The following is a 24,928-nucleotide window of genomic DNA, read 5'->3' as shown; positions in this document are numbered from 1 at the left end:
ATTGAAGAACTATGAGATGTAGACATGCGAACGGAGTTATGTGTACCGTTGAGACAATGTGACCCAAAAGATATACCATTTGATGTCCAGAGATGCATGACAGCGTGGAGACTTCCTGGAACAGGTGGACTAAATTTTGACTCTCTGCTGAGGTAGAAAAGCTCAACCCTTAATAGTATTCAGAAGAGCTCCTATGAACTTTAAGGTCTATGTGGATTGGAGATGTGACATCTGGAAGTCCACTGCTAACCCCGGTGTTGAGTCAAAAGCGCATGGGACAATCGTGCACTGACAAAGCTGCTCGGACAAATGACCGCCGGATTAAAACTTAACTTTAAAGCGCTCCGACAGGGGGTGTAGGGAGGAACCCCCACACACTTTACTTAGAAGTGTTGCCGCTTACATTGGGGGGTGGGGGGAACCACACACAAACAACGTAGAGAGGAAACTATAATTTTTCCCTATAAAAGAGGGAAAAAGTACACTTTCCTCTGTAATGGGGGCTCCCCCATCCCCCCCCCAAAGCAAGCAGCAACACTTCTAAGTAAATTGGGGAGTTTCTCCTCCTCACACCCCCTCAGAGTGCTTTAAAGTTAAGTTTTAATCTAATGCGCTGATGTCCTGCGCGCATTTGTCCGAACGGCATTGTCGGTGCACGGTTGTTCTGTGCACTTTAGTCTATGTACCGCTAACCCCCAGTAGCTCTAATAGATTAACTATGGAGTTAATAGCATGCTGAGCTTGCTACAATGATGAGGCCTTAATCAACCAGTCATCTAGTTAAGGAAAGATGTGAAACCCCCATGAGCAAAGTGTTGCAGCTATAACTATCAGGCATTTTGTGAACACTCTCGGCAAGAACCAACTTGAAAGCAGAGATATTTCCTGTGGGCAAGTAAGCTTGGTATATGAGTGTACACTTCCTTAAGGTTTAGACAGCAGAGCCAATCATTCTTCTCCAGAAGAGAGTTCCCACAAAGACCATGCAAAACTTCTCCTTCATTAAGTATTTGTTGAGACCATGAAGGTTTAGAATTGGGTGGAGACCTCTGGTCTTTTTTGAAATAAAAAAATACTTGGAGTAGAACCCTCAGTCCCTTTCCTGCAGAGGACCTTGTTCTATTGCACTGAGCTGAAGAAGGACTGAGCTCTTGTTGAAGGAGGGTCTTCTGGAAGGAGTTGAAAAGAGACTCTCTTGGAAGGTAGCTTGGAGGCTTGTGTTGAAAGTGGAGGGCAAAACATTGGGACACTACCTGGAAGCATGAAAGGCCTGCCACTTGTACCTTGAGGGAAGCCACTGCAAGATCTTTTTCCAGACTGGCCTGCAGAAAACCAAGGATAACCGGAATGGGATCTCAAAGCGATTCTACCTGGTCTCTTTCACAACACAGTTGAAAAGCCTTCCAAGCTTTGATGTAAGCCGCCATAGTAGATGGTTTCTTAGCCAGGAGCAGAGTGGCAAACTAGGGCCATGTGCCGCATTGTGGCTTCTCCATGAGGACTGGCCCCTGACTGAGAAGCCCGCTATGAAAAGGAAGCTAGAGACTCCTGTCCCACTGAAGATGCACTAGGTCTGATTACCACGGTTAGCAAGGTCAGTCTGAGGCCACTAAGATAATAAAACTTGGATGAGTTGTAATCCTGCAGATAAGCCAGACCATCATGGGCCAAGGTGGGAAGACAGAAAGGAGTCCTTGACTGGATCAAAGCTGAGCCAACAAATCCAGCCCTATGCTGCCTGGTTCTTCTCTTCGACTGAAGAAGTATTTCACTTTCATTTTTTGGCAAAAACCATCAAATCCATTGCTGGTCTGCCCCAGTGATACATAATGAGATTGAACACCCTTTGGGAAAGAAACCATTCTCCTGGGTCCAGGAACTGCTGACTGAGAAAATCAGCCTGAACATATTCCACTCCAGCCATGTGGGCAGCAGAAAGAGCCTATAGATGGACTTCCACCCACTTGAAAAGCATCTGAGCCTCTATACATAAGGGAACAAATCCACAAGAGGATGAGAGAAACTCAATCTTGTGATCCATTCGGATCATATCCAGCACCACTGGCCTGAGCAAACTTTTTGCCACTCTCTCTGAAATGTCGACAGCCTCCCACCAAAATTTGGAGCTGTGACTGCCCATTTGGTATCATTGGGACTTTCTGGAAGGCGGGCTGACACAAGACACTGAGGGCTGGTGACATCTATGGTTGCTAAATTACTGTCTATAACCTTGGAAGGAGCTCTGGATGGAGGAACTTTGGTTGCATTGACAAGAACGTCAGGAGGGTTGAAAATTACCTCTACTTCCTCCTGTGGGTCGGTGTGGCTTGTTCTCTGGCAGAGCCTTAGAGTAGCGATCCATCACACTGGCCATGAGATCATCCCTTTCTGAAAAGCATCTGCCCCTTAAAAGGTAGTCTGCTTAAGGTTGCCTTTGATGCTGAGTCACTTACCCACTGCCTGATCCAGAGCATTCGCCGATACCTTGCTCATGACCCTAAGATCATATAGGGTATCTGCCATATAATTCACCCTTTCTAGCACCAGCTAGGGGCAGACATCCTTTTCCACAGAGGGTTCCTCTCTCAATCTGGAGTGAAAGACCTGTGAAGCAAACAAAGTTGTCTCCACCACTTTGATTCCCAGAGCTACAGCTTCAAATTGTCTCTTCAAAATCATGTTCATCTTGCACATCTTTCAGCATCTTGCACATCTTTCAGCATAACTCCTCCCTCACTTGGGAGAGCTGTGTGCTTGGTGACCTGAGCCACCACTGACCTTCAGCTGATTAAACAGCTGCTGGAACTCCAGTGCAGGCAGTAAAGGTCATATTTCAAAAATTATCTAGAATCATATTTAAAATGTTCACTAACTCATGTTCACAAATTAAAATATGTATCTCCTTATTAACAATTTCATTCTTTCTACTAGATTTTCTATCTAAGAAATGGTCCAAAACTAAGTTAAAGTCGCTGGCAATTATTAGATTCTCATTTGCTCTAGAATGTCTACTTTTAAGAGAGGAAGCATACACATTATACATTTCTATAGCCCATTTGTCAGATAATTTAATCTTATCTTTTACACTGAGATGAATTTCTTGTAATAAGCATATATCCGATTTGGTTCATTTAAGATAATTCAGAACCTTTTTCCTTTTGAGAGTATGACAGAGTCCATTCACATTCAGCGATATTAATTTAAGATGAGCCATTATGCACAGCTATAGAGTATATAACAGGGCATACTATGTAATTCAATATTACAAATAAGACACCATTAATATTATGATTATGCTTATGAGAGAAAAACCCCAACCCCCATATGATCCGTAATATAATAAGAAACTCCTAAAGAGATTAAAAAATATATACATAGCAATGAGCAGCCCATCCACCTACCTATCCCCCCCACCCCCAACATCAGTAAGTAGAGAACAATCATGTATCGTATACTACTAGAGAAGAATTATTTAATACAAAAATCAGCAAATTAGACAAGAAGGATTAAATGTACGTGTGAAACCTATGCAGTCTGTAGACTGTAAGCACATGGTTTAGATCTAATAATAATAATAACTTTATTTTTCTATACCGCCACAATCTTGCGACTTCTAGGCGGTTTACATTCAAGAGAGCTGGACATTCAGCGAGTTACAATATGCAGATAGTCAGAGGAAATACAGAGTACATCAACTTTAAAAATGCGAAAATATAAAATGTACAGTATGCTAAGAAATTTCCGAGAGGACCTGTTAGGAAAAGGTCGCAAATTACAAAAAATACATCGAAAATTACAATATACAGTTTAAGAATTTTCAGGGGGAACATATTAGAAGAATTGTCCCGAATTGCAAAATATGGTTTGATTAGGATTTCAGAAGGGGTATATTGGGAACGAGAAAAGAAAGAAGTGTTCGGTGAAGATTCTGTTTAGGTGATATATTTGTCAAATAAGGCAGTTTTTATGAGTTTTCTAAAAGCATTGTAGGTCAGTCTAGCTTTATTAATGTAGTTGTCTAGCCAGTGTTGTTGTTTGTTTGCTTTGTATGCGAAAGTTCTATCCAGAAAGATTTTGTATTTACAATTGGTAATGCTTTGGTATGCAAAAAGATAGCAGTTTCTGGTTTGTCTTATAGGGCTGTAGAATATGAAGTGAGATAGCAAGTACGTAGGATAGCAATACTCATGCATAACCAGTTTTTCAAAATAAATGATCCTCACTAGTAGACTGTTGCCGATTAATAAAATCTTGTAGATCGGCTGGATCAGTAAATGTTTGAGTATGTAACTTTAAAGTTGGGGGGATAGAAAAGTCCATATTTAGTTCCAAATTGCTTAACTGAGGTCTGAACCCAAGGAATTGTTTACCCAGTCTCGCCATTTGGGGTGCAAAGTCTTGAACTATCATGATTTTATTCCCATTTCATTGAAGAGGAGCTAGACTTTTAGCAAGATGTAAGATTTCCAGAATTTGTTGAAAGCATAAAGCTTTAAAGATGATGGGGTGAGGTCCCCACATGTTCTCAGGCCTATGAGCAGGAATTCTGTGCACCCGTTCCACCTCAAAGGGACAGTTAAACAATATATTGAGAAGTTTAGGGATTCTAATGATCCTCAAATTGTTTCTTCTACTCCGGCAGAAGGCCTCATCCTCGACACGTGACAAACGATTTTCTATTTGAGAAATATGGGAGGCACAAGATTGCGTCCAATATTGGTCGCCGTACCTTAAGAAGGATATGGCGTTACTCGAGAGGGTTCAGAGGAGAGCGACACGTCTGATAAAAGGGATGGAAAACCTTTCATACGCTGAGAGATTGGAGAAACTGGGTCTCTTTTCCCTGGAGAAGAGGAGACTTAGAGGGGATATGATAGAGATTTACAAGATCATGAAGGGCATAGAGAGAGTAGAGAGGGACAGATTCTTCAAATTTTCAAAGAATAAAAGAACAAGAGGGCATTCGGAAAAGTGAAATGGGATAGATTCAAAAAGAATGCTAGGAAGTTCTTCTTTACCCAACATGTGGTGGACACCTGGAATGCGTTTCCAGAGGACGTAATAGGATAGAGTACGGTACTGGGGTTTAAGAAAGGATTGGACAATTTCCTGCTGGAAAAAGGGATAGAGGGGTATAGATATAGGATTACTGCACAGGTCCTGGACTTGTTGGGCTGCCGCGTGAGCGGACTGCTGGGCATGATGGACCTCGGGTCTGACCCAGCTGAGACATTGCTTATGTTCTTATGTGAATATAGTTGCTTATTTCAGATATGAGCTGGTTGAACTAGAAGATTAGTAGTCAAGAGGAGAGGAGAGGTCACTTTATGCTGCAATCTCTCAGCAATCCAGGATCCATAACTGAATATTGCCTCCTATCCCATGACTCTTTAATTTTCTCTGGAGCCTCTAATGAGGAAATTTGTCAAACGCTTTCTGAAAATCTAGATACACTACATCAACTGGCTCACCTTTATCCATTTGTTTATTCACACCTTCAAAGAAGTCAAGCAAATTGGTGAGGCGAGACCTCCCTTGGCTACTACTACTACTAATAATAATAATATTTATTATTTCTAAAGTGCTACCAGACAAACGCAGCACTGTACAACAAACATACAAGAGACAGTCCCTGCTCAAAGAGCATACAATCTAACAGGACAAAAGTGATTTATAAATGCAAAGGACTTAGAGGTAGGGGAGTAAAGAGGGAATGACAACAGATATGGGTGTTTTTACAATCTGGTAGGGTCGGATGTATCCACAGTTTCAAAAAAGTGGGTTTTAAGTCTGAGATAGGGCATGATGCACAGAGTCAGGTAGGATAATCCATGCATATGGCACAGTGAGGCAGAAGGGATGGAGTTGGGAGTTGGGAGTGGAGGAGAAAGGCATTGATGAAAGACTGACCCAATAAACAGTGCTTACGGGGTGGAATATAGGGAGAGACAGGAAAGGAGAGATACTGAGGAGCTGCAGAATGAATACACTTGCAGGTCAGTAAAAGGAGCTTGAACTGTATGTGGAAACAGACAGGGAGTCAGTGAAGCTATTCAAGGAGAGTGGTAACGTAAGCATAATGACATTGGTAGAAAATGAGGCATGCAGCAGAATTCTGAACAATTTCATTTTTTATAATAGTTTCCAACTATTTTGCCCAGGACTGTAGTCAAGCTTACTGGTCTGTAATTTTCCGGATCTCTCCTGGAACCCTTTTGAAAAATGGTTCATCTGGCCCAATATCCTGTATTCACAGTGGCTAATTCAGGTCACAAGTATCTGGCAAAAACCTGAATAGTAGCAATATTCCATGCTAGAAATCCAGGGCAAGTTGTGGCTTCCCCCATGTCTGTCTCAATAGCAGACAAATGGACTTTTCCTCCAGGAAGTTGTCTAAACCTTTTTTAAATCCGGCAATAGCAGGTTGTTTATATTTATGCACCTATTCTGTGCATAAATTTATAAAATACTGCCATTCATGTGGGTATGATAGCAACCTTGTGTCTAAGAACAATTCTGTAATTATGCATAATTATTAGAGGGGCTTTCACAGGAAAGGATCATGGCAGACCATAAGCAGGGATAACATTTACATAGGAAATTTACAGAATACTGTAATTTGCATGTGAAATTGTGCTAGTGACTACATTTAGGCATGTCAATGCCAGTATATGCCAATATTCTATAAGGGCACTTATGCAAAAAAATGCCTTTATAGAAAAGGCTCATTACCCATATATTATGGTGCCGAAATGGTGGCTCCCTGTTATAGAATTATCTATGTAGTGTACACTCAAACAATTTAACTTGAATGTATGAAATTAACCAAAAAATATCTACAAATTTTGTGGGGAGGACAGAAACTCCAAAAATGAAACATATTTTCATTCATATCAATTACAAAGTCTTTTTAAGAATAGATAGTTGGAATTTCATGAAAATTATAAAAAGTTTCCTCTCAAGAACAGCTACAAGATACTGAAATTGTTAACCATCATTAACTGGTCAATATTCAGCCAGTGGCAGTGAGTGTTTTCTTAAAAACTGACCATTGCGGTCAGAATTAGGCCCTAGAATTCAATACCAGGCTAATTGGCAAATGCAATTTGTGGTTATATTAGGGATGCAAAATGATGGTAAAAATAACGCCAGCTTTTTGCTGGGGTTATTTTACTATCTGGGAGCATAGGGCCACACAAAGCTGCAGTCCAATGCTCCCAGGTTGCAGCCTGAATTCCCCCCTGCCCTCGAAAACACACACATCAGCACCACCCCGCCAGAGACTCCCCCGGCAATTCCCCCACCAAAGATCCACCCTGCCAGAGGGTTCTGGCAGAGATCTAAGTGGGGTGGGGGGAGAGTCACTGGCAGGGGGGAATTCAGGCTACAGCCTGTGAGGATCATACTCACAGGCAGTGTTATTCTTATGTAGCATCGACAAAAGAAGAGTCAAACTTTTTTTGCTTCGTGCAATACCTGCAGAAAGAAGCACTGAGCTAAAATAATGAGATGTAACCTACAGACTCCATTGCTGCAACATGTAAAGAATCAATTTATAATGACATTTTCTCTTATTCTGATAAATCTACAATATTTCTGTTCTTATCTTCAATTCCAATATACAAGAGACCGCTGCCAAGTTTTGTGGCTGACAAATGTATCAGACCCTCATAGTGAATCTTTGCAGTTAAAAAACTATAGGCTTGATTCACCTACTGGGAAGTTTGAAAGGGAACTAGAATGAATGACATATCCAAAGGGCCAGCTTGTTGTTGACAATTAGCAAAGTTGGAAGCCATGGAGGGAAGTTTTTGACATGGGCTACCTTTAAGGCAAGTTATTTTACCACAAGTGGTGCTATTTTATGCATTGAGACCCTGTGCTAGAATAGTATAATTTGTGATTTTAAAAAGTCTGCCTTAAAGACAGCCCATGTTGATAACTTCCCCCTCCTCTCACAAAAATATGACCTAAAAGTGACCCTTAATGAGCGTAAATTGTGCTGTTAACATGATTGATGAAGAAGTACAAACATACAGAACTGATCTTGTTTTTGTCCTCAACTGGTTCAATTTAGTGAAGCTTGAACTGAGATAATTAGATGACAAATATGGCAGGTTGTTTGTGTCCAACCTTTTGGCTTCCCTGGGCTGCACTGGCCAAAAAAAAACGTTTCTGGGGCCGCACAAATGTGCAAACACTGCAGCATGACAGAGGAGGGAGCCGGCAAGACGGTAAACACCCGGGGGCAGCAGAGGAAAACACTGCATCGCCCTCGGGCCGCAGGTTGGACACCCCTGGTGTAGAATCTTTAGGCTAATGTCAATGCCTTAAAACAAGTTTTTACTTCAACTTGTGAAGCCAATGGAAATCAGCCAAGGCTGAAGAGGTGCTCTATTTCCAGGCTAGGCCACGTAACATCCTGACTGTAGCATAAGCCTCATTATTTCTTTTTGAACATCTAACACTAACCAGACATAGCGCAAGAGCTAGCTTGAGGAGTATCTGCTTAAAGTACGTGCGAGAATAACTTAAAACAGTTAGTCATATTTCAGTCACTGCATTGTTCATTTAAATATGCTTTCAAACATTTATACCGTCCAACTTCATGGACAATAAGAAGGGAAAACATCAGCAATCTAAATACAGACAAATGCATGAGAGGGAATATAACTGCAATGGCTTACAAAGGTATGAAGCATAATAGGTAGCTAGCATGGAAGGTCAGCATGTGTGAGAAAAGCATAATGAAACACCTTTTCTCATCTCTACAGTCTATTTTCTCCATAACTGAATGGCAGCTGATCTCCACATTAAGAAACAACATTGGCACCTCTCCTAGTAATGCAAACTTTTCCCTCTATATATTCAGTATTGAACCACTGCACTATTTTCATAGCCTGACAGCTCATAATATCTATGAATGCTTCAGTGCAAAATTGCAAAGGTAGATGCAGCGAGAAATGGCGTCTCATCTGGGGCACAAAAGGACTCTGGCTGTGTGCTATCTACCTTTAAAAGACACCACTTAAGACAAGCCCCTTATACCTATATTCATATAGGTGGCTCTTTAGAGGCTGATTTATTGAAGCACGAGCATTCAAGAGCAAGAATCCTTCTCACCTCTCGCTCTTTCAGCTCTGTGCAGGAACAAAATATATCATTAGATACAAATGAGAACATGGCATGTACGAAAGGATGAACACCTGGAGCTTGAAGAATCAGTGATGCTATTGACTTTTCTTGCCTCTTTTAGGAAAGGAAAAGAAGCACATGGTGTCTTTCAACTGTGTCAAGTAAGCACAAACAGATACCCTCTAAATAACTCTGCTGTGCTGCCTTACCATTGGTGCTATATAATATAACACAGCAGGGATAACAAATTACTGCTTGCTGCCTGACTGACAGCCAGCTGTTCTTACCTATATGTGCTGCATTTAAAAAGAAATGAAAATATTCATCCATTTTTGACCACACATTAGTCTATAGCTGTATTATATTAATGATATCTTGTTGTTTATGAATGAACTATAAACTCTATAAAGAAGACTTTTTATAGGTTTTTTTTCAGTGTCTAAGTTTGTGTGATACCAATTTGCAGGTCAATAAGCAGATAATAGACATCAACATTTCAAAATGATTGGAGGTGGCAACACAGTTCAAATTACACCTCTCTGGCACTGGTCCCTCTAAGGCTAAGCAGAGCAGAAATTCTTCATCTACATTTCTGCCAGTAGGGGGTGCTGTTTCACTATTACATTGCCAATAGGGAGCCACAGGTAAGCTTTGCTGCAGGTCCCCAAGTACTCTGCTTACCCTAGCCACTGGAAACACAATATTGAAGCACCACCCCCAGTGGCAGCTATGCAGTTGGAGGACTCCTGCTCAGCTTAGAAGGAACACTGCTTCCTGGACACAATGAAGAGTGGTTACTCAGTATTGTGGATTCTCCGCACCATCAAAACTGGCTCCTATGAAGTAGATTAATTTAATAGAAATATCCAACAAAAAAATGCACTTTAGGTCAATTTGGAACTACAGTTTTCAGAACCACAGAGAAGGAATAATCACAGATTTGTAAGCTGTCACCTACGAAGAAGGACACGGTACTACTCAAAAGGGTCCAGAGAAGAGCGACTAAGATGGTTAAGGGGCTGGAGGAGCTGCCGTACAGCAAAAGATTAGAGAAACTGGGCCTCTTCTCCCTCGAACAGAGGAGATTGAGAGGGAACATGATCAAAACATTCAAGATACTGAAGGGGTAGACTTAGTAGATAAGGACAGGTTGTTCACCCTCTCCGAGGTAGGGAGAACAAGAGGGCACTCTCTAAAGTTGAAAGGGGATAGATTCCGTACAAACGTAAAGAAGTTCTTCTTCACCCAGAGAGTGGAAGAAAGCTGGAACGCTCTTCCAGAGGCTGTTATAGGGGAAAACACCCTCCAAGGATTCAAGACATAGTTAGACAAGTTTCTGCTGAACAGGAACGTGCGCTGGTGGGGCTAGTCTCAGTTAGGGTGCTGGTCTTGGACCAGAGGGCAGCCACGTGAGCGGACTGCTGGGCATGATGGACCACTGATCTGATTCAGCAATGGCAATTATTATGTTCTTATCAAAAAGAGATCCCTATGGGTCAGACCTTCTGTGAGTATATACTATATGAAGAATATTTTTGAGAATTGCTGATAGATTTTATATATTTTTATAGAAATTCTGATATGATATAGAACACTGAAGTGCTCCTCGTGAACAGCATCACTGTCAAGGAACTTCAGTTTTTGAGGAATTATAGCTTAAGGAACTATTAAGATATTTGGTTATGAGACGCAAAAGCATTGGGATAAATAAAAGTGGGTGGCTAAGTTGAGGGTAGGTTACATTTACATTTTAATAAGGTATGTGAAACTTGTCTCAATTACAGGGTGTTCAGCAAGCTAGTTCATATTTAATGTGATTGATTGCAGAGTCAGACGCAACAGCCATTAAAAACCTGGAAGAAAATCTAGACCTTAACATGCCTCCTGGTGCAAACTCATTGTGGTCTGAACAATAAACAAGACATTACAGTAGTCTAGCCAGGACATTATTAAAGCATGATCTGCAGTGATTAGACTCATCTTCTCAAAGTATGGAGAGAGATTTTGTAGTTGCTGCAGGTAATAGAAGCAAATTTTATAGGTTGTCTGAATTTGTAAGATCAAAATAAATAATGAGACTTGCAGTATTCCATGATTTCTGACTTTTGATTTTGGAGGGAGTTCATAGTATCCAAAGGGATTTTGATATCATTAAGAATCCACAGAACCTTTATTTTTCTTGGGTTCAGTCAGAATTTTGGGGCTTTTTTTTTTTGGGGGGGGGGCATTCCTGAGATTTTGGTTCCCTGACAAGATGACACTGAAGGCAGTCCACCCCTGCCCCCCTTAATACGCCACTGGTTTCAGTGATAATGTAAAACTTGGCTATTTAACAAATTATAACAGTTTATAATGTTTGTAGTCATTTTTTCAGGAATCTTTTCAGATGGACAGGTGCAATACAGTCTTATGCTCTATGTGGCCCTTTTAGTAAAGCTTGGTATATGCTAGTAGACATTAGTGTGCACTAAATGCCTTGTGACCCATAGGTATAAAATAGGAAGTGTAGCATAAAGCACATGCTAATCTCTGTTAGCACGCTAAGCATTAATAATAGGACCCCTATGTTAAGAGTATTAATTTGCTAGTATGCAATGGATTTTACATTTTGTTATTGGAATGATGTAAGCTGTGGTGGAGGGGAGAGGATGGGGAGAAGGGGTGGGTGTTATTATAAATTGCTTTGGGATTTTAAGAAAAACAATTTATAAATTTACTAAATAAAATAAATAATAATAATAATCTGTCTTGTTGTATAAAACTTTAGTCTGAACTGTGTTCAAAATAGCTCCCACAAATGAAAAGTTGTACATAGATTGAAGCATTGACTTCTTACAGCTGATGATAAATCCAGGTTCTGAAAGAGATATATTGTTAGATCTTTCAAGTGAGCTACCAGAAGCCTGTTAAGGTAGAAACATGGGCAGCGGAACGCTTTTTAGTTTGGGGGGGCCTGAAAGCTCTGCCCCCATATCTCACCCAATCTCAAACCCCAAACCCATAATAGTACTAATTGTAATACCATTTTTTCCATATTTATTTAATTTAAAATATATATACCGCATAAAACTATGCGGTTAACATATTGGTTACACACATAATATACTAATCGCCCTTTAGTCGCATGGATATTAACAAACATCTTATCAATTAAATGTTCAGCAATAAAACTGTAAAAAGTTAAAAACCCAAATATTCGTTGGCACAGTACCTTACAGGAAGTACAGAAGTAGCAACATTTTCATAGGAAAGCATCAACAAAGAGCTGCGTTTTGAACATTTTCTTAATATGTTCTGTATATTTAAAATTCAATAAAACTTATTGAACAAAAAAAAAAAAGTTGATCTTTCCAACACAAAACCGCAGTATGCCTGGTAGAACATTCCAAAGTTTGGCACCCGCCACTGACATCATTAATGCTCCAATTATAACATGAATAATAGGCATCCTCCCCTCTAAACTCAAGTTCATAGTGTTTTCAGACCTTAGATCTCTTCTAGGTTGGTAAATTTTAAACAATTCTTATAGTACACTTGAAGCAATATGGTACCATATCTGATGGATGATTGCAATGATCTTAAATGTACTTTTGTTGAATAGACAGCCAGTGTAATTGTTTCAATATAAGAGATATATGTGAGCTCCTAGGAACCCCTGTAATCAATCTAGCAGCCAAATTGATCAGCATCTGCAGTGCCTTCAATTTCCCTTTAGCAACTCCTAGATAAAATGAGTTACAATACTCTACTCAATATTAAAGCTTGGACCACACTACGAAAATCAGATGCTAGTAATAATGGTTTCAGTCTATAAAGTAGCTTTATTTGCATATAACCTACCCTGATCATTTTCAAAATTTGTTATCCCATCATCAAACAGCTATCCAAGCACACTCCCAAGATGGTCATCTCCTTTTTCACTGGCAATGTCTCCCCCATTACAACCACATTATCTATGTCAAAGTTGTCTCTTTGACCTTTTACCACCATTACCTCTGTTTGGTTAATGTTTAACTTCAAGCCATGTTCATCCATCCATCCCACAACTGGTTCCATATATCTTTGCATATATTTTTGTAGATGTGTCCAACATACAACATACGATTGTATGTTGGAAACATCATTATTTGGGAAAAAGAACAGAATATCATCAGCATATATTCTGTACTATACTCCCATCTCCTGAAACTTTCTCCCCAGGGAGGACATATACATTATATATTAAACAAACTTGCAGAGAGGGCTGGTGATTTTGTTTTTCAAACCATCTTTTCCTAGTCTCTGTTTGACTTCCTTATGTCTGTGTATCTAGGGCCACTTTATCCATTTGCTGTTTTTCTCTCCTTCACTTTCTGCCATACAGCCATCTTTAGCATTAACTTTTTAGCATTCAACTTTCTTCCATTTTTCTGCTTTCTTCTCAAAATCTATCTTTCTTCTCAAAATCTATCCGTCTTCTCTTCCCATCTATCCATGTGTACCATCTCCTCCCTCTTTCTTCTCCCCTATTCCCATCTATCCATAAGAAGTATTTCTTCTTATCTCTTCCCTGCCACACCCATTGCTGTGCACCATCTCCTCACTCTATCTCCCCTTCCCATCCATCCCTGTGCACCATCTCATCCCTCTCCTATGGTCAGACAACTCTGTCTTCCCCCTTTCCCTTCATATGGTCTGGAATCTTTCTCCTCTCCTTCCCATAGCCTGGAATCTCTCTCCTCTGCCATGGTCTGGCATCTCTCTCGCCTTCCCTCCCTCTTCCTGCAGTCTAACATCTCTCTTCTCTCCTTTCTGCGATCTGGCATCTCTCCTTCCTGCAGTATGGCATCTCTCTCTCTCATCCTTCCCTTCCATTTCGTGGTCTGGCATCTCTCTCTTCTTCCCATTCCAGTGATTTGACATCTCTCTTTTCCCTCCTTCCATCACCCTTCTCCGGAATCTGACATCTCTCCCTTCTTTGAGTCATTTCTCCTCCCTCCCTCCTCTCCACCACTATCATGTACAACAAGTCACCCTCTTCCCCATGTACACCATCTCTCTTTCCCTCCCACTCCACACACCTATGTTCAAGAATTTTCTTTTTCTCTTCCCTCATCCACCAGCAGCAATTCTTTCCCTCCCTTCCTAACCCCCAGCCTGTGCAGCCTCTGTCTTTCTTGCTCTCCCAACACCCCTCCCCCCGCAGCCCATGCAGCATATCCTTCCCTCATTCCTAACCCCAGCCCTCCCCTCTCAGCTGGATCCTAGGGTACAACAGTTCCCGACTCCCCCACCTTCCACCTCCACACCACTAAAATTTAAAATCTTTGGGCAGCTGATGCAAAGCCAGCCTCCTGCCGTCGGCCTACCCTGGAAGTGTTCTTTCTGTAGCACTTCCTCTTCCTGCAAAGGCAGGATGCTGCAGAAAGAACATTTCCGGGGCAGGCCGACAGCGGAAGGCTGACTTCGCGTCAGCTGCCCAAAGATTTTAAATTTCCACAGCAGGGAGGTAGTAGATGGGGGAGTTGGGACTCAAGGAGAGGATTTCACCACAGTGTCAGGCGCACAGTCACCGCAGGCTGCATAAAACCAGAAATGCATTTCCTTTTCTGTTGAACAGAATACAAAGATGTATGCTATATATGTTTCCCAAAACAAACATATTTCAGTCAAATTCCTTTTTATACCTTTGTTGTCTTTAAGGATTTATTTTTCCATCAAGTTGATTCCAGTTTCTGGTTTTCTCTGCTTTCTTCTGCATTTCTTTCTCTATCTCCTCCACCCCCATGTGCAATATGTTTCCATCTCTATTTCTCACTGTTCACCATCTCTCTCATTTCCTCCCTTGCTGCAAAGGGAATGGAAAAGGAGAGAGAGAGGGAAGGGAATCTTTCCCACCCCCCTCTCCTGCCAAATGCAATATTTCTCCATCTCATCCCTTGGCTCCTATAAAGCATCTTTTGTCCCTCTCCACCATCCCCATACCCACAATTTCTCCTTTCATCAATCCTCTCCACCACCATGTTCAACATTGGTCCCTCTTACATCCCTTTCCATCTCCCACCCTTCCCTCTCAATATCCAATATTTCTCCCTCCTTCCTCTCCACCACTATCATGTCCAACAATTCTCCCTCTTTTTTCCTTTCCCTCTCACTCCACACACCTATGTCCAACAATTCTCCATTCCTTTTCCCTCCCCCTCCGGCAGCATTTCTTTCTCTCCCTTCCCACTACCCCACCTATGAAGCATCTCTCTTTTCCTTCTTTCCTAACCCCCCCCCTGCATTTGTCCTTCCCAACCTTCTCCCAGTACGTGCAGTATCTGTCTTTCCCAACCCCCTCCCCCAAGCCCCTGAGTATCTGTCCTCACTGCCTTCTCAACTCCCTACCCAAAGCCCGTGGCATGTATCACATTATTTCCTTCCTTCCCCCTCTAGCGGGATCCTGCCGAACAACCTCTTTTTTCAGCTTGTAAGTTTCAACTTTTGACTCCCGACTCCCCCACACCTACCTCCTCCCTGGTGTTTGTTTTTTTTAATCTTCAGGCAGCGTCAACAAGATCAGTGTGCTGCCTTCAGCCTGCTCTGGAACCCTTCATTAAGCAGCAGCTCGCCTATGTAAAAACAGGAAATTGCAGCTGAATGAAGACTTCCAGAAGGCCGAAAGCAGCATGCTGATCTCATCGACGCTGCCCGAAGATTTAAAAAAACAAACACTGGGAAGACAGTAGGTGTGGGGGAGTCTGGAGTTGAAGAAAGAGGTCAGGATCCCACTAGGGGGGAAGGAAGGAAATAACGTGATACACACTGACCAGTGGGAGAGCAGAGCTACTGCCAATTTTGGGGGGAGGCCACGGCTCCTGTGCCCCCCCTTTTTCCGACACCTATGGGTAGAAAGATGATGCTTCTTAACACCCAAGCTGATCTATGAGCACAAAAAAACTCTTTCAAGATTAATTGAGCACAATCTATGAACTATTTCTTTGATCCATGTATTATTCTGTGGGTTATTGTGGATGTGGGTAGTTATACTACCCTAGCAAAAACTGCTACTAACATCTGGTTTAGCATGTGATACTGACAAAAATACTGCAAAAGCAGTTAACACATTTATGTTTACCTTTCACTGAATGCTAAACTTAATATTAGAAACCTAGTTTTAGTAAAATGGCACATAAATAAATATACAGCAGTAAACATTATACATCCTTCAATCCGTAACCCTATTCCCCACTGCCCACTACCCCTGTTCACAATCCGTAACCCTATTCCCCACCATCCTAGCCAGCAGATTAACCATCCCCTACCCTGGCATCCCATTTATCTTTGTCTTGTCTGCTTAGATTGTAAGCTCTTTCAAGCAGGGTCTGTCTCATTTGTGACTCTGTACAGCGCTGCGTACATCTGGTAGTGCTCTAGAAATAATTAATAGTAGTAGTAATAGTAGCTGTATTAAAAAAAAAAAAAAGCATTTGATAAATCGGCATTGAAATCTACTGGAATCCATGAACAAAAGAGTAAATGTTACATGTGTGTTCAGATGTGATCTCCCCACCAGGAACTAATTGGTTTTAGAACTGACTCAAAATTTGTTACAATTTCTGATGGTAACAAGATGCCTATATCAGACTTATTTTGTTAATTATAAGTAAAATATAATCCTTAAAACAACAGAAGAACTTATGAGTATGTCAAATTCAAAGAAGGAAAGCAGTCAAATCTCAATCTATTTGGCAGAAAAAAAGAACTGAATAATCTACACCGACCTTGAATAAATTATCAGATCTGCAGCTGGAATATTTTCTCTTTGTTCTGCTCATGGGTTATATAGAAAAATATATATTCTCCATAGTGTGGATTCATATGAGGCCCTCTACTACTGGCTGTGGTCATAATCTATGACTGTTGATAACAAAGCTATGTGGACAAACCTCATAAGATGCAGGTCCAGGATTCATGTTTTTTGTGTACTTGAAACGTTCTTCTTTGGAAACCGATACAGAGATATTGGAAACAGGCTTTACTATTGGTGTGTATGATCCAGGTCCTATAGGGAATATATATATAAAAGGAAAAAACAAAGATTAAAATGAAGTAAAGAAAAAATTACACAGTTGGGGGTGAGGGTAGGGGAATTATCAACTATTTTTAATAATGTGCCATTGGGCTGATATGGGCTATATTCAACAGTCCCATTCACTATTTTCTATGCTCTTTTAAAAGTAGCTTCAGCCCCACCACTCCACCGCTGTGTTAATTTGCCATTGCGGGAAGAATTATGTGAGAGCTCATCATTGGCTGCTTATATGCATTTTTTATCAAAATTTTTCTTTACTTTTGTATTATCTCAATGGTTTTAATAAATATTATTCTTTTACAGTGCCAGTGTACTTAGCTTTTTTTTGTTCAGCCAACGTCTGGGAGTCAAACCCGACATGACATGTTTCGCACTATAGTGTAAAAGAATAATATTTATTAAAACCATTGAGATAATACAAAAGTAAAGAAAAATTTTGATAAAAAATGCATATAAGCAGCCAATGATGAGCTCTCACATAATTATTCCCGCAATGGCAAATTAACACAGCGGTGGAGTGGTGGGGCTGAGGCTACTTTTAAAAGAGCATAGAAAATAGTGAATGGGACTGTTGAATATAGCCTAGGTCTACTGTTATTGGACTGAGACATATGTGGATTGACTAAGGCTACAATATTATCAAAATTTATGCCATATTTTGAAGGCTTACCCCCAGATATGGGCATGTGCAGCTCAAAACATTGAATATCTAGGTATGACTGCTGACCTGGAATTAAACTGGGAACCAGCCAAAATTCACATAAGTGTCTAGTTAAGTTGCCACAAAAAGGGGCTTTTTTACTAAACCAAATTAGGCACTAATATATGCTTAATGTGGAAAAAAGGCATACTACAAAACAAGATAAATGGTTTTACAGTAATCTGCCTGTTAGCATGCAGTAATCATGTGTTTATTTATTTTTTTAAATAATTTTTTGGGAGGGCCAAGTCACGGGCAGGGGAGTAAGGGAAAGCTTTATCCAACTTGCCTGTCCTGATTAGAATGTACTATCTAGATCACAGTTCTTCAACCGCTGGTCCACGGACCGGTGCCGGTCGGCAAAAAAATGTTGCCGGTCCGCGAAGGATTCGGGTCCCCAGCCACAGCAAAAAGTGCCGGCGTCAGCTGACGTGCAACTTCCTGTTGCCGTCGCTATGCCGACACTCCTGCCTTCCACCTCCTACTCCTGCTGCGTATGTCTCCGCACCCCCAGACAAGCAGGGGCAACTTTGTGTGCTTTTAACTTCGGCACACAGCTGCCCCTAAGCAGTATTTTAGCCGCGGTTTCATGAGGCAGCCTCGGGGCCTTTGATAGGCTGTCCCACATCGCATCATCAAAGCGGGCCGGCCTACCAAAGGCCCCGAGGCTGCCTCATGAAACCGCGGCTAAAATACTGCTTAGGGGCAGCTGTGTGCCGAAGTTAAAGCGCACAGAGCTGCCGCTAGCCTACATAGAGGAAACATTTGCTGGAGAGGGAAGGAGGGAAGGGAGTAGAGGTGCTCCTAGACAATGGAGGGGAAGGGGCTACTGCTGGCAGGGGAGAAGGGAAAGGGAAGGGATGAGAATTACTGTTGGATAAGAGGAGGAGGAAAGGGAGAAGGGGTACTCCTAGACAAGGGAGGGGAAGGGGCTACTGCTGACAGGGGAGAAGGGGAAGGGGTGAGAATTACTGTTGGATAAGGGGAGGAAAAAAGGGAGAAGGTACTGCTGGACAGGGGAGGAGGAACATTGGAAGGAAACAGCTGGCAGGAGATTAGAGGAGGGGAAGGAGTCAGGATGGAATGGAGAGATCAGATGAGGGAAAGGGGAGAGACAGAGGAATGATAAAGTAGAAAGAGATTGATGCTGGGAAGGGGGATCAGATGAAAAATAAGGAAAGAGGGACAAAGATGCTAGATCTGGTGTAGGAGAGAGGGGCATAGAAAGAACGCAGATACCATATGGGAAGGGTAGGGGTAGGGGTAGAGGGCAGACAGTGGATGGAAGAGGCAGATGCTGGATTGAAGAGACAGAGGGCAGACGCTGGATGGAAGAGAGTGAAAAGACGATGAAAGCAGAAACCAGAGACGACAAAAGGTAGAAAAAAATAATTTTATTTCTATCTTGTGATTAGAATATATCAGATTTAAAATATGTATCCTGCTAGAGCTGATGTTAGACATAACTGGGAGTGCAAAGCCCAGGCAGTGCGTCTTTAGCTTCCAGCTGGCTTAGGGCTTTCTCTGACCAGGAGGCAGTTGCCCTAGTTGCACTCCCCCTAACACCATTCCTGCCATGTGTGACTGCAGTATTCTGTTAGCATGATATTTATGTAGCATTCTGTAATAATTTGGCTTATTCAGTTTTCTTGATAGTAGAGGGGATATATGTGAAGGGGAGGGGAGACGGGGGTTTTGTTGATCCTTGCCCTGTATTATTTATATTTATAAAATGACAATTGTACAGAATATTGTTTCTTTTTATACTTTAATAAAATATGTTCAATATAAAATCATAACTATTTGAGGCTTGTGCGGATGGGATCAGACGGTTAATGGGACCGAGCTCGCGGGGATGGGGCGGCAATGGGGTTTTTAAAAAATTTCAGTCTTATTGGTTTGCCGGTCCACGAAATAATTATTTTATTTCCGCCGGTCCATAGGTGTAAAAAGGTTGAAGAACACTGATCTAGATAACATGGATTTAACACGGGAGCACTTAGCACCTCCTACATAGGAGGCAGTAAGGCCCAGATTCTGTAAATGGCACATAAACCGACTGGTGCCTAAAAAATGGCACTAGACACATATCAGTCATACTTAGGTACTGTTAACAGAATTGTAGCTACCAGCGCCTAAGAAAAAACTTAGGGCCTGTTTTACAAAGCCACGCTAGCGGCTGCAGTGCGGTAATGGCCCCGAAACCCATAGAGATTTAAAGGGCTTCGGAGCTGTTGCCGCACGGCAGCTGCTAATGCGGCTTTGTAAAACAGGCCCTTAATGTAGACCAGGGTTTTAAAGGCCTACATTTCCAGCACCTAAGAATTTTCGAGAATTGCGTTTAGTGGCGCCTAGTGATACCTAAATATGTCTACTTTGACCTTAGGCGCTGCTAAGCGCCATGCTGTGGGTATGATTCTGGCGCCTACCCTGGTAGGTGCCAAGCAGTGCCTACTTTTTTTTTAATGTAGTTTTATTCGGTTTTAATAGTGCATTCAATTACTGCACCAATTAAAGCTAATTAATGCAAATAAGTTAGGCACTGGTAGGTGCGATCTAGGTGTCTATCAACGCCTAACTTTCAGCACCATTAATGTTATGTTAATGCAGGTCCCACATGATAAAAGAAAAATTATAGCAGGAACTGAAAAAAAAAAAATCCATAATATACTGCCATGTTAGAAATGTGCTAAGCCAATTTTCTAACACAGTTTAATAAAAAGATCCCAAAATTAGGACAGTTGTTTTGCTATCTTATCTCTATATGGTTACTTAGTCGGTTAATAGAATAAAAATCGTTAATAACTAGCTAACCCCTCCCCCCCACCCTTTTTTTAAAGCCGCATTAGCATCTTATAACATCGCCCATGGCAGTAAGGAGCCTTTTCTGCAGTGGCGTACCTAGCATATGTGACACCCGGGGCCATCATTTTTTGGCAACCCCCCACCCCATCTGTACGAAAAACATGATTTTTAGTAACAAGCCACACGTCACACATGAGTACCTAGGAAAAGGCAGCATCTTACATATTGCAGTGAGCAGTACATCAACACACCCATTGTAAAACTAAACAAGCCAGACCAGTACAGATCAATCCTACAACGTCAATCCTAACAGAAAACCATGTCTTTCGAACACACAGAACACAGAAAACACCTTCGCCTAGTATGGAATATGTCATCACAAATTAACCCCTCCCCCTTTTACAAAACTGTAGTGTGGATTTTAGCCACAATGGTAACAGCTCTGACGCTCATAGAATTCTGAGCATCAGAGCTGCTACCACCACGGCTGGCGCTAAAAAACGCTCCACAGTTTTGTAAAAGGGGGGGATAAATAGAAATACATAGACAAAGGTTAAATTGAACCAGCAAGAAGCTGGACTCTGCATAAAATGCAACACCACAGAAACAGTGACACATGTCTCCTAAAGCAATAAATAAATAGAAAATTTTTGTTCTACCTTTATCTTCTCTGGTTTCTGCTTTCCTCATCTTCTTGTTACTGTATTCCTTCCATCCACTGTCTGCCATCTCTCTGCCCCTCCCTATATGGCATCTTCTCTCCTTCTATGCCCCTTCCAGAAACTGTATGCCTCCCCCTTCCATCTCTCCTCAAGACCCCCCTCCCCCCTTTGGTCTGGCATCCATCATCTTCCCTCTGTTCCCTCATGGTCTGGCATCTTTCTCCTTTCATCTCTCTTTCCCTCCCCCCTGTGTTTTTTAGTATCTCTCTCTTCTCATTTCTTCCACTCAGATCTGATATCTCTGTCTCCTTCCCCGTTCTCTGGCATCTCTCTCTCCTCTCTCTCTTCCCTTTCCTTCTCTGGTCTTCCTTCTTTATTTTCTGCTTCCGTCTAAATTAAATTCTTTCTTACTATGCAGTCCTCAGTTTCCCTCTTTTCACTATGTCTACCCACAGCATGCCACCCCTTTCCTTCACCCCTCCACTATCTCACTAACTCTATCTTCTTCCCCATCCAGCATATGTCCTTTTTCTTTATCCCTCCTTCCATCCAGTATGTGTTCTCTTTCTCCACTTCCTTTCAGTTTTTACTCTCTCTTCTCCCCACTTCCATCATCTGACCTCTTCTCTCTCCCCTTTCTAGCCACTTCCATCATCTAGCCCCTTCTCTCAATCTCTCCATCCACCACAGGCCCATCTTTCTCCCTTCCTCATCTTTCCAATTTTGGCAACAAGATCTGCAACGCCTTCCTCCCCCTCCCCCCAGACAACAGGCCCAGTCTGACAAACCTCCCTGTCCTTTGGCTGGCAATGTCTAAACTGCCTTCTTACAGCAGCCGGAGCATTGTAGTTGCATATGGCTGCTGTAAAGGTCGTCTCTGATGGACCTTCCGGTTGTGTCAGAGATGACCTTTAAGGCAGCCACATGCAGCTTCAACGCTCTAGCTCAGGGGTGCCCACACTTTTTGGGCTTGCGAGCTACTTTTAAAATAACCAAGTTAAAATGATCTACCAACAATAAAATTTTTTTAAAAACACAAAGCACACTGTACGCTGAGAAAATGTTAATTATCATTTCTATTCTGGGTTTTTTTCAAAGAGGTCAAGGCAGATGACTCTATGCACTGTCACCTCAGTAACAATCATACAAAAATAGACAAATATACCCCCTCCCTTTTTACTAAACCACAATAGCAGGGAGCTGCGCTGAATGCCCAGGGCTGCTCTCGACACTCATAGGCTCCCTGTGCTAAAAACCGCTATTGCGGTTTAGTAACAGGGGGCCATAGTGCAAAATATAGACAGCAGATATAAATTCAGACACATTTTGATCACTAAATTGAAAATAAAATCATTTTTCCAACCTTGTCTGGTGATTTCATGAGTCTCTGGTTGCACTTTCCTCTTCTGACTATGCATCCAATCTTTCTTCCCTTCTTTCAGCCTGTATGCTTCCTCTCCTCCAGACCTCATTCCCTCCCCCAACTTTTTCTTCCCCTCTCCCTGCCCTTTCTTTCTCCCTGCCTCCCTTTCTTTTTTCTCTCTTCATGCCCCCTTTCTTTTTTTCTATTTCCCTTCTGTCTCCCTGCCTGCCCCCTTTCTTTCTTTCACCCTGCCTGCCCTCCACCAAGCCACTGCTGCCAAAATCGGGGAACAGGCCCCAAAGCCACCGCCGCGGCCGCCCCAAGCTCTCTCTGCTTTCCTGTGTCGGGCCGGGACCAGCATTCCTCTCCCCAACGTCAATTCTGCCGTCGGAGAAGAAGTTCTGCCCAGCCAGGCAGCGATTGGCTGGCCTGAACTTCCTCTCCGACGGTAGAATTGACGTTGGGGAGAGGAAGGCTGATCTGCCCAGTAGATCGACAAGGCAAAGTGAGTCTATCGATCGACTCACTTTGCCTTGGCTATCGACCATTTTCTGGACCTGGCCGGCTGTGCAGCCCCCCCTAAGGCTGCCCCCAGGGCGGACCACCTTCCCCTCTGCCCCCCCTTGGTACTCCACTGCTTTTCTACCCTTTATACCCTTTGAAAATCAGTCCCCATATCTTTATATGCTGTACTTTTTCACAATTCTGGGCAGATTACAATAAAAAGTACATAATAAAAACAAATACCAGAATAGCATAAAACAATTTTAAAATTTGCACAGCTTTATTAGATTAAGAAAGCTTTATGTTTTCTTTTGCAAAGATAACTAATTTCACTCAGACTGAATCCCAAATGGGGCCCAATTTGGGCCCCTTAATGGAAAATACATAGGCTAATGAGGACATCGGATGAATAATAGACATTACATGAACATTCAACAGGAAGTAATGCAAGCCTTTCAATACTGGCGTAATATGCTCAATCTGATTGTCTCCACTAATGATCTGGACTAACATGGGGGGGAAGTTATCAACAGGGCAGGATTAATTCATCGAGGGCTCCTAGGCACATAAGTACACTGGGCCCCATGCCCCGCCCCACCCCACCATGCGCCCAGGCGGAAACAGGAAGCTGCGTCAGAGGGAAGCTTTGGGCAAGCAGCACCGCTTGCAAAATTAGTTCCCGTTGGCTTTCTTACCCGTGTTGCTTGCTTGTCTTACTTTCCGTCGATGGGGGGGGGGGGCCGCGTTGCTGATTGGGGGGGGCCCGCGTTGCCGATTGGGGGGGCCCGCATTGCCGATCAATACTGGAGGGGCCCATCGCCATTTGGAAAAAACAATGTTGATGCCCTCCCTTCATTGGGCCCCCCTGACCATTTCGGGCCCTAGGCACATGCCTAGTGGGCCTATTGGTTAATCCTGCCTTGGTTATCAACATAGGTTAAAATTAAACCCCTCCCCCTTTTACAAAGCCATGCAGCAACAGCACTGAAGCCCATTAATTCCCAATGAGCTTCAGTGTGATTACAGCGGTCCGCCTTGGTAATCGGCTTTGTAAAAGAGGGCCTAAGTCAGGTTATTATACCACAGAGTCCCATTTTATGCAATCTTTTGATCTGTTCTGCTATAGCACCATACTGGCCTAATCAATCACTATGCCTGGTTTCTTCTGAAACTTGAACAGGGTGTTTGCAATGAAAAGGATGGGAGGCTAGGCATAAAAAAGAGGTCAAATTCAATTTATGGCCATTACATTCCTCAACAGAAGATCCAAAGATGAGTACATTGAACCATAGATGGGGAGTTATACATTTTGCTGCTGGACAAATAGTCTATCAGAGGAATTATTTAGGTCTAAAAAATGCCCTGTAGAATTTGGTAGTCAAGAGACCACTCATGGGAATGGGTTCCTTTCAATCTGTTCAAAATTCTGTTGCACAACTTGTATTCCACCATTGTCACTAAGCTCACATTAGCCTTTTCCTCAAGTCACTTCATAGGCTGTTTCCACATACAGTTCAAACTCCTCTTAATGATTTATGAATTCATTCACTATGAAGTTCCTCAGTACCTCTCTACACTTCTCTATACCTATGTTCATCCATGGGAACTCCTTTCATTGAGAAACCTCTTATCTGTATCCTTGTCCTCCACTGCCAACTCCAGACTCCGTTCTTTTTATTTTGCTGCACCATATGCATTTGGGC

The 24,928-nt window shown here is 42.2% G+C and overlaps 1 protein-coding gene across 2 annotated transcripts in view; it reads right to left on the bottom strand.

The window, feature by feature from the left end:
* Window positions 1–24,928, bottom strand: part of STPG2 (sperm tail PG-rich repeat containing 2) — a 538,570-nt gene that overhangs the window by 224,840 nt on the left and 288,802 nt on the right. For both annotated transcript variants that reach the window (XM_033957447.1, XM_033957456.1), the window contains one exon: window positions 17,046–17,161. In XM_033957447.1, coding sequence (XP_033813338.1) covers window positions 17,046–17,161 — 116 coding nt within the window. The remainder of the gene's footprint in view (window positions 1–17,045; window positions 17,162–24,928) is intronic.

This window comes from Geotrypetes seraphini, chromosome 1 (genome assembly GCF_902459505.1).
Source record: "Geotrypetes seraphini chromosome 1, aGeoSer1.1, whole genome shotgun sequence".
NCBI classification, from domain to species: domain Eukaryota; kingdom Metazoa; phylum Chordata; class Amphibia; order Gymnophiona; family Dermophiidae; genus Geotrypetes; species Geotrypetes seraphini.
The sequence above is the reverse complement of the archived record's forward strand: the minus strand, read 5'-3'. Positions and strand labels throughout refer to the sequence as shown.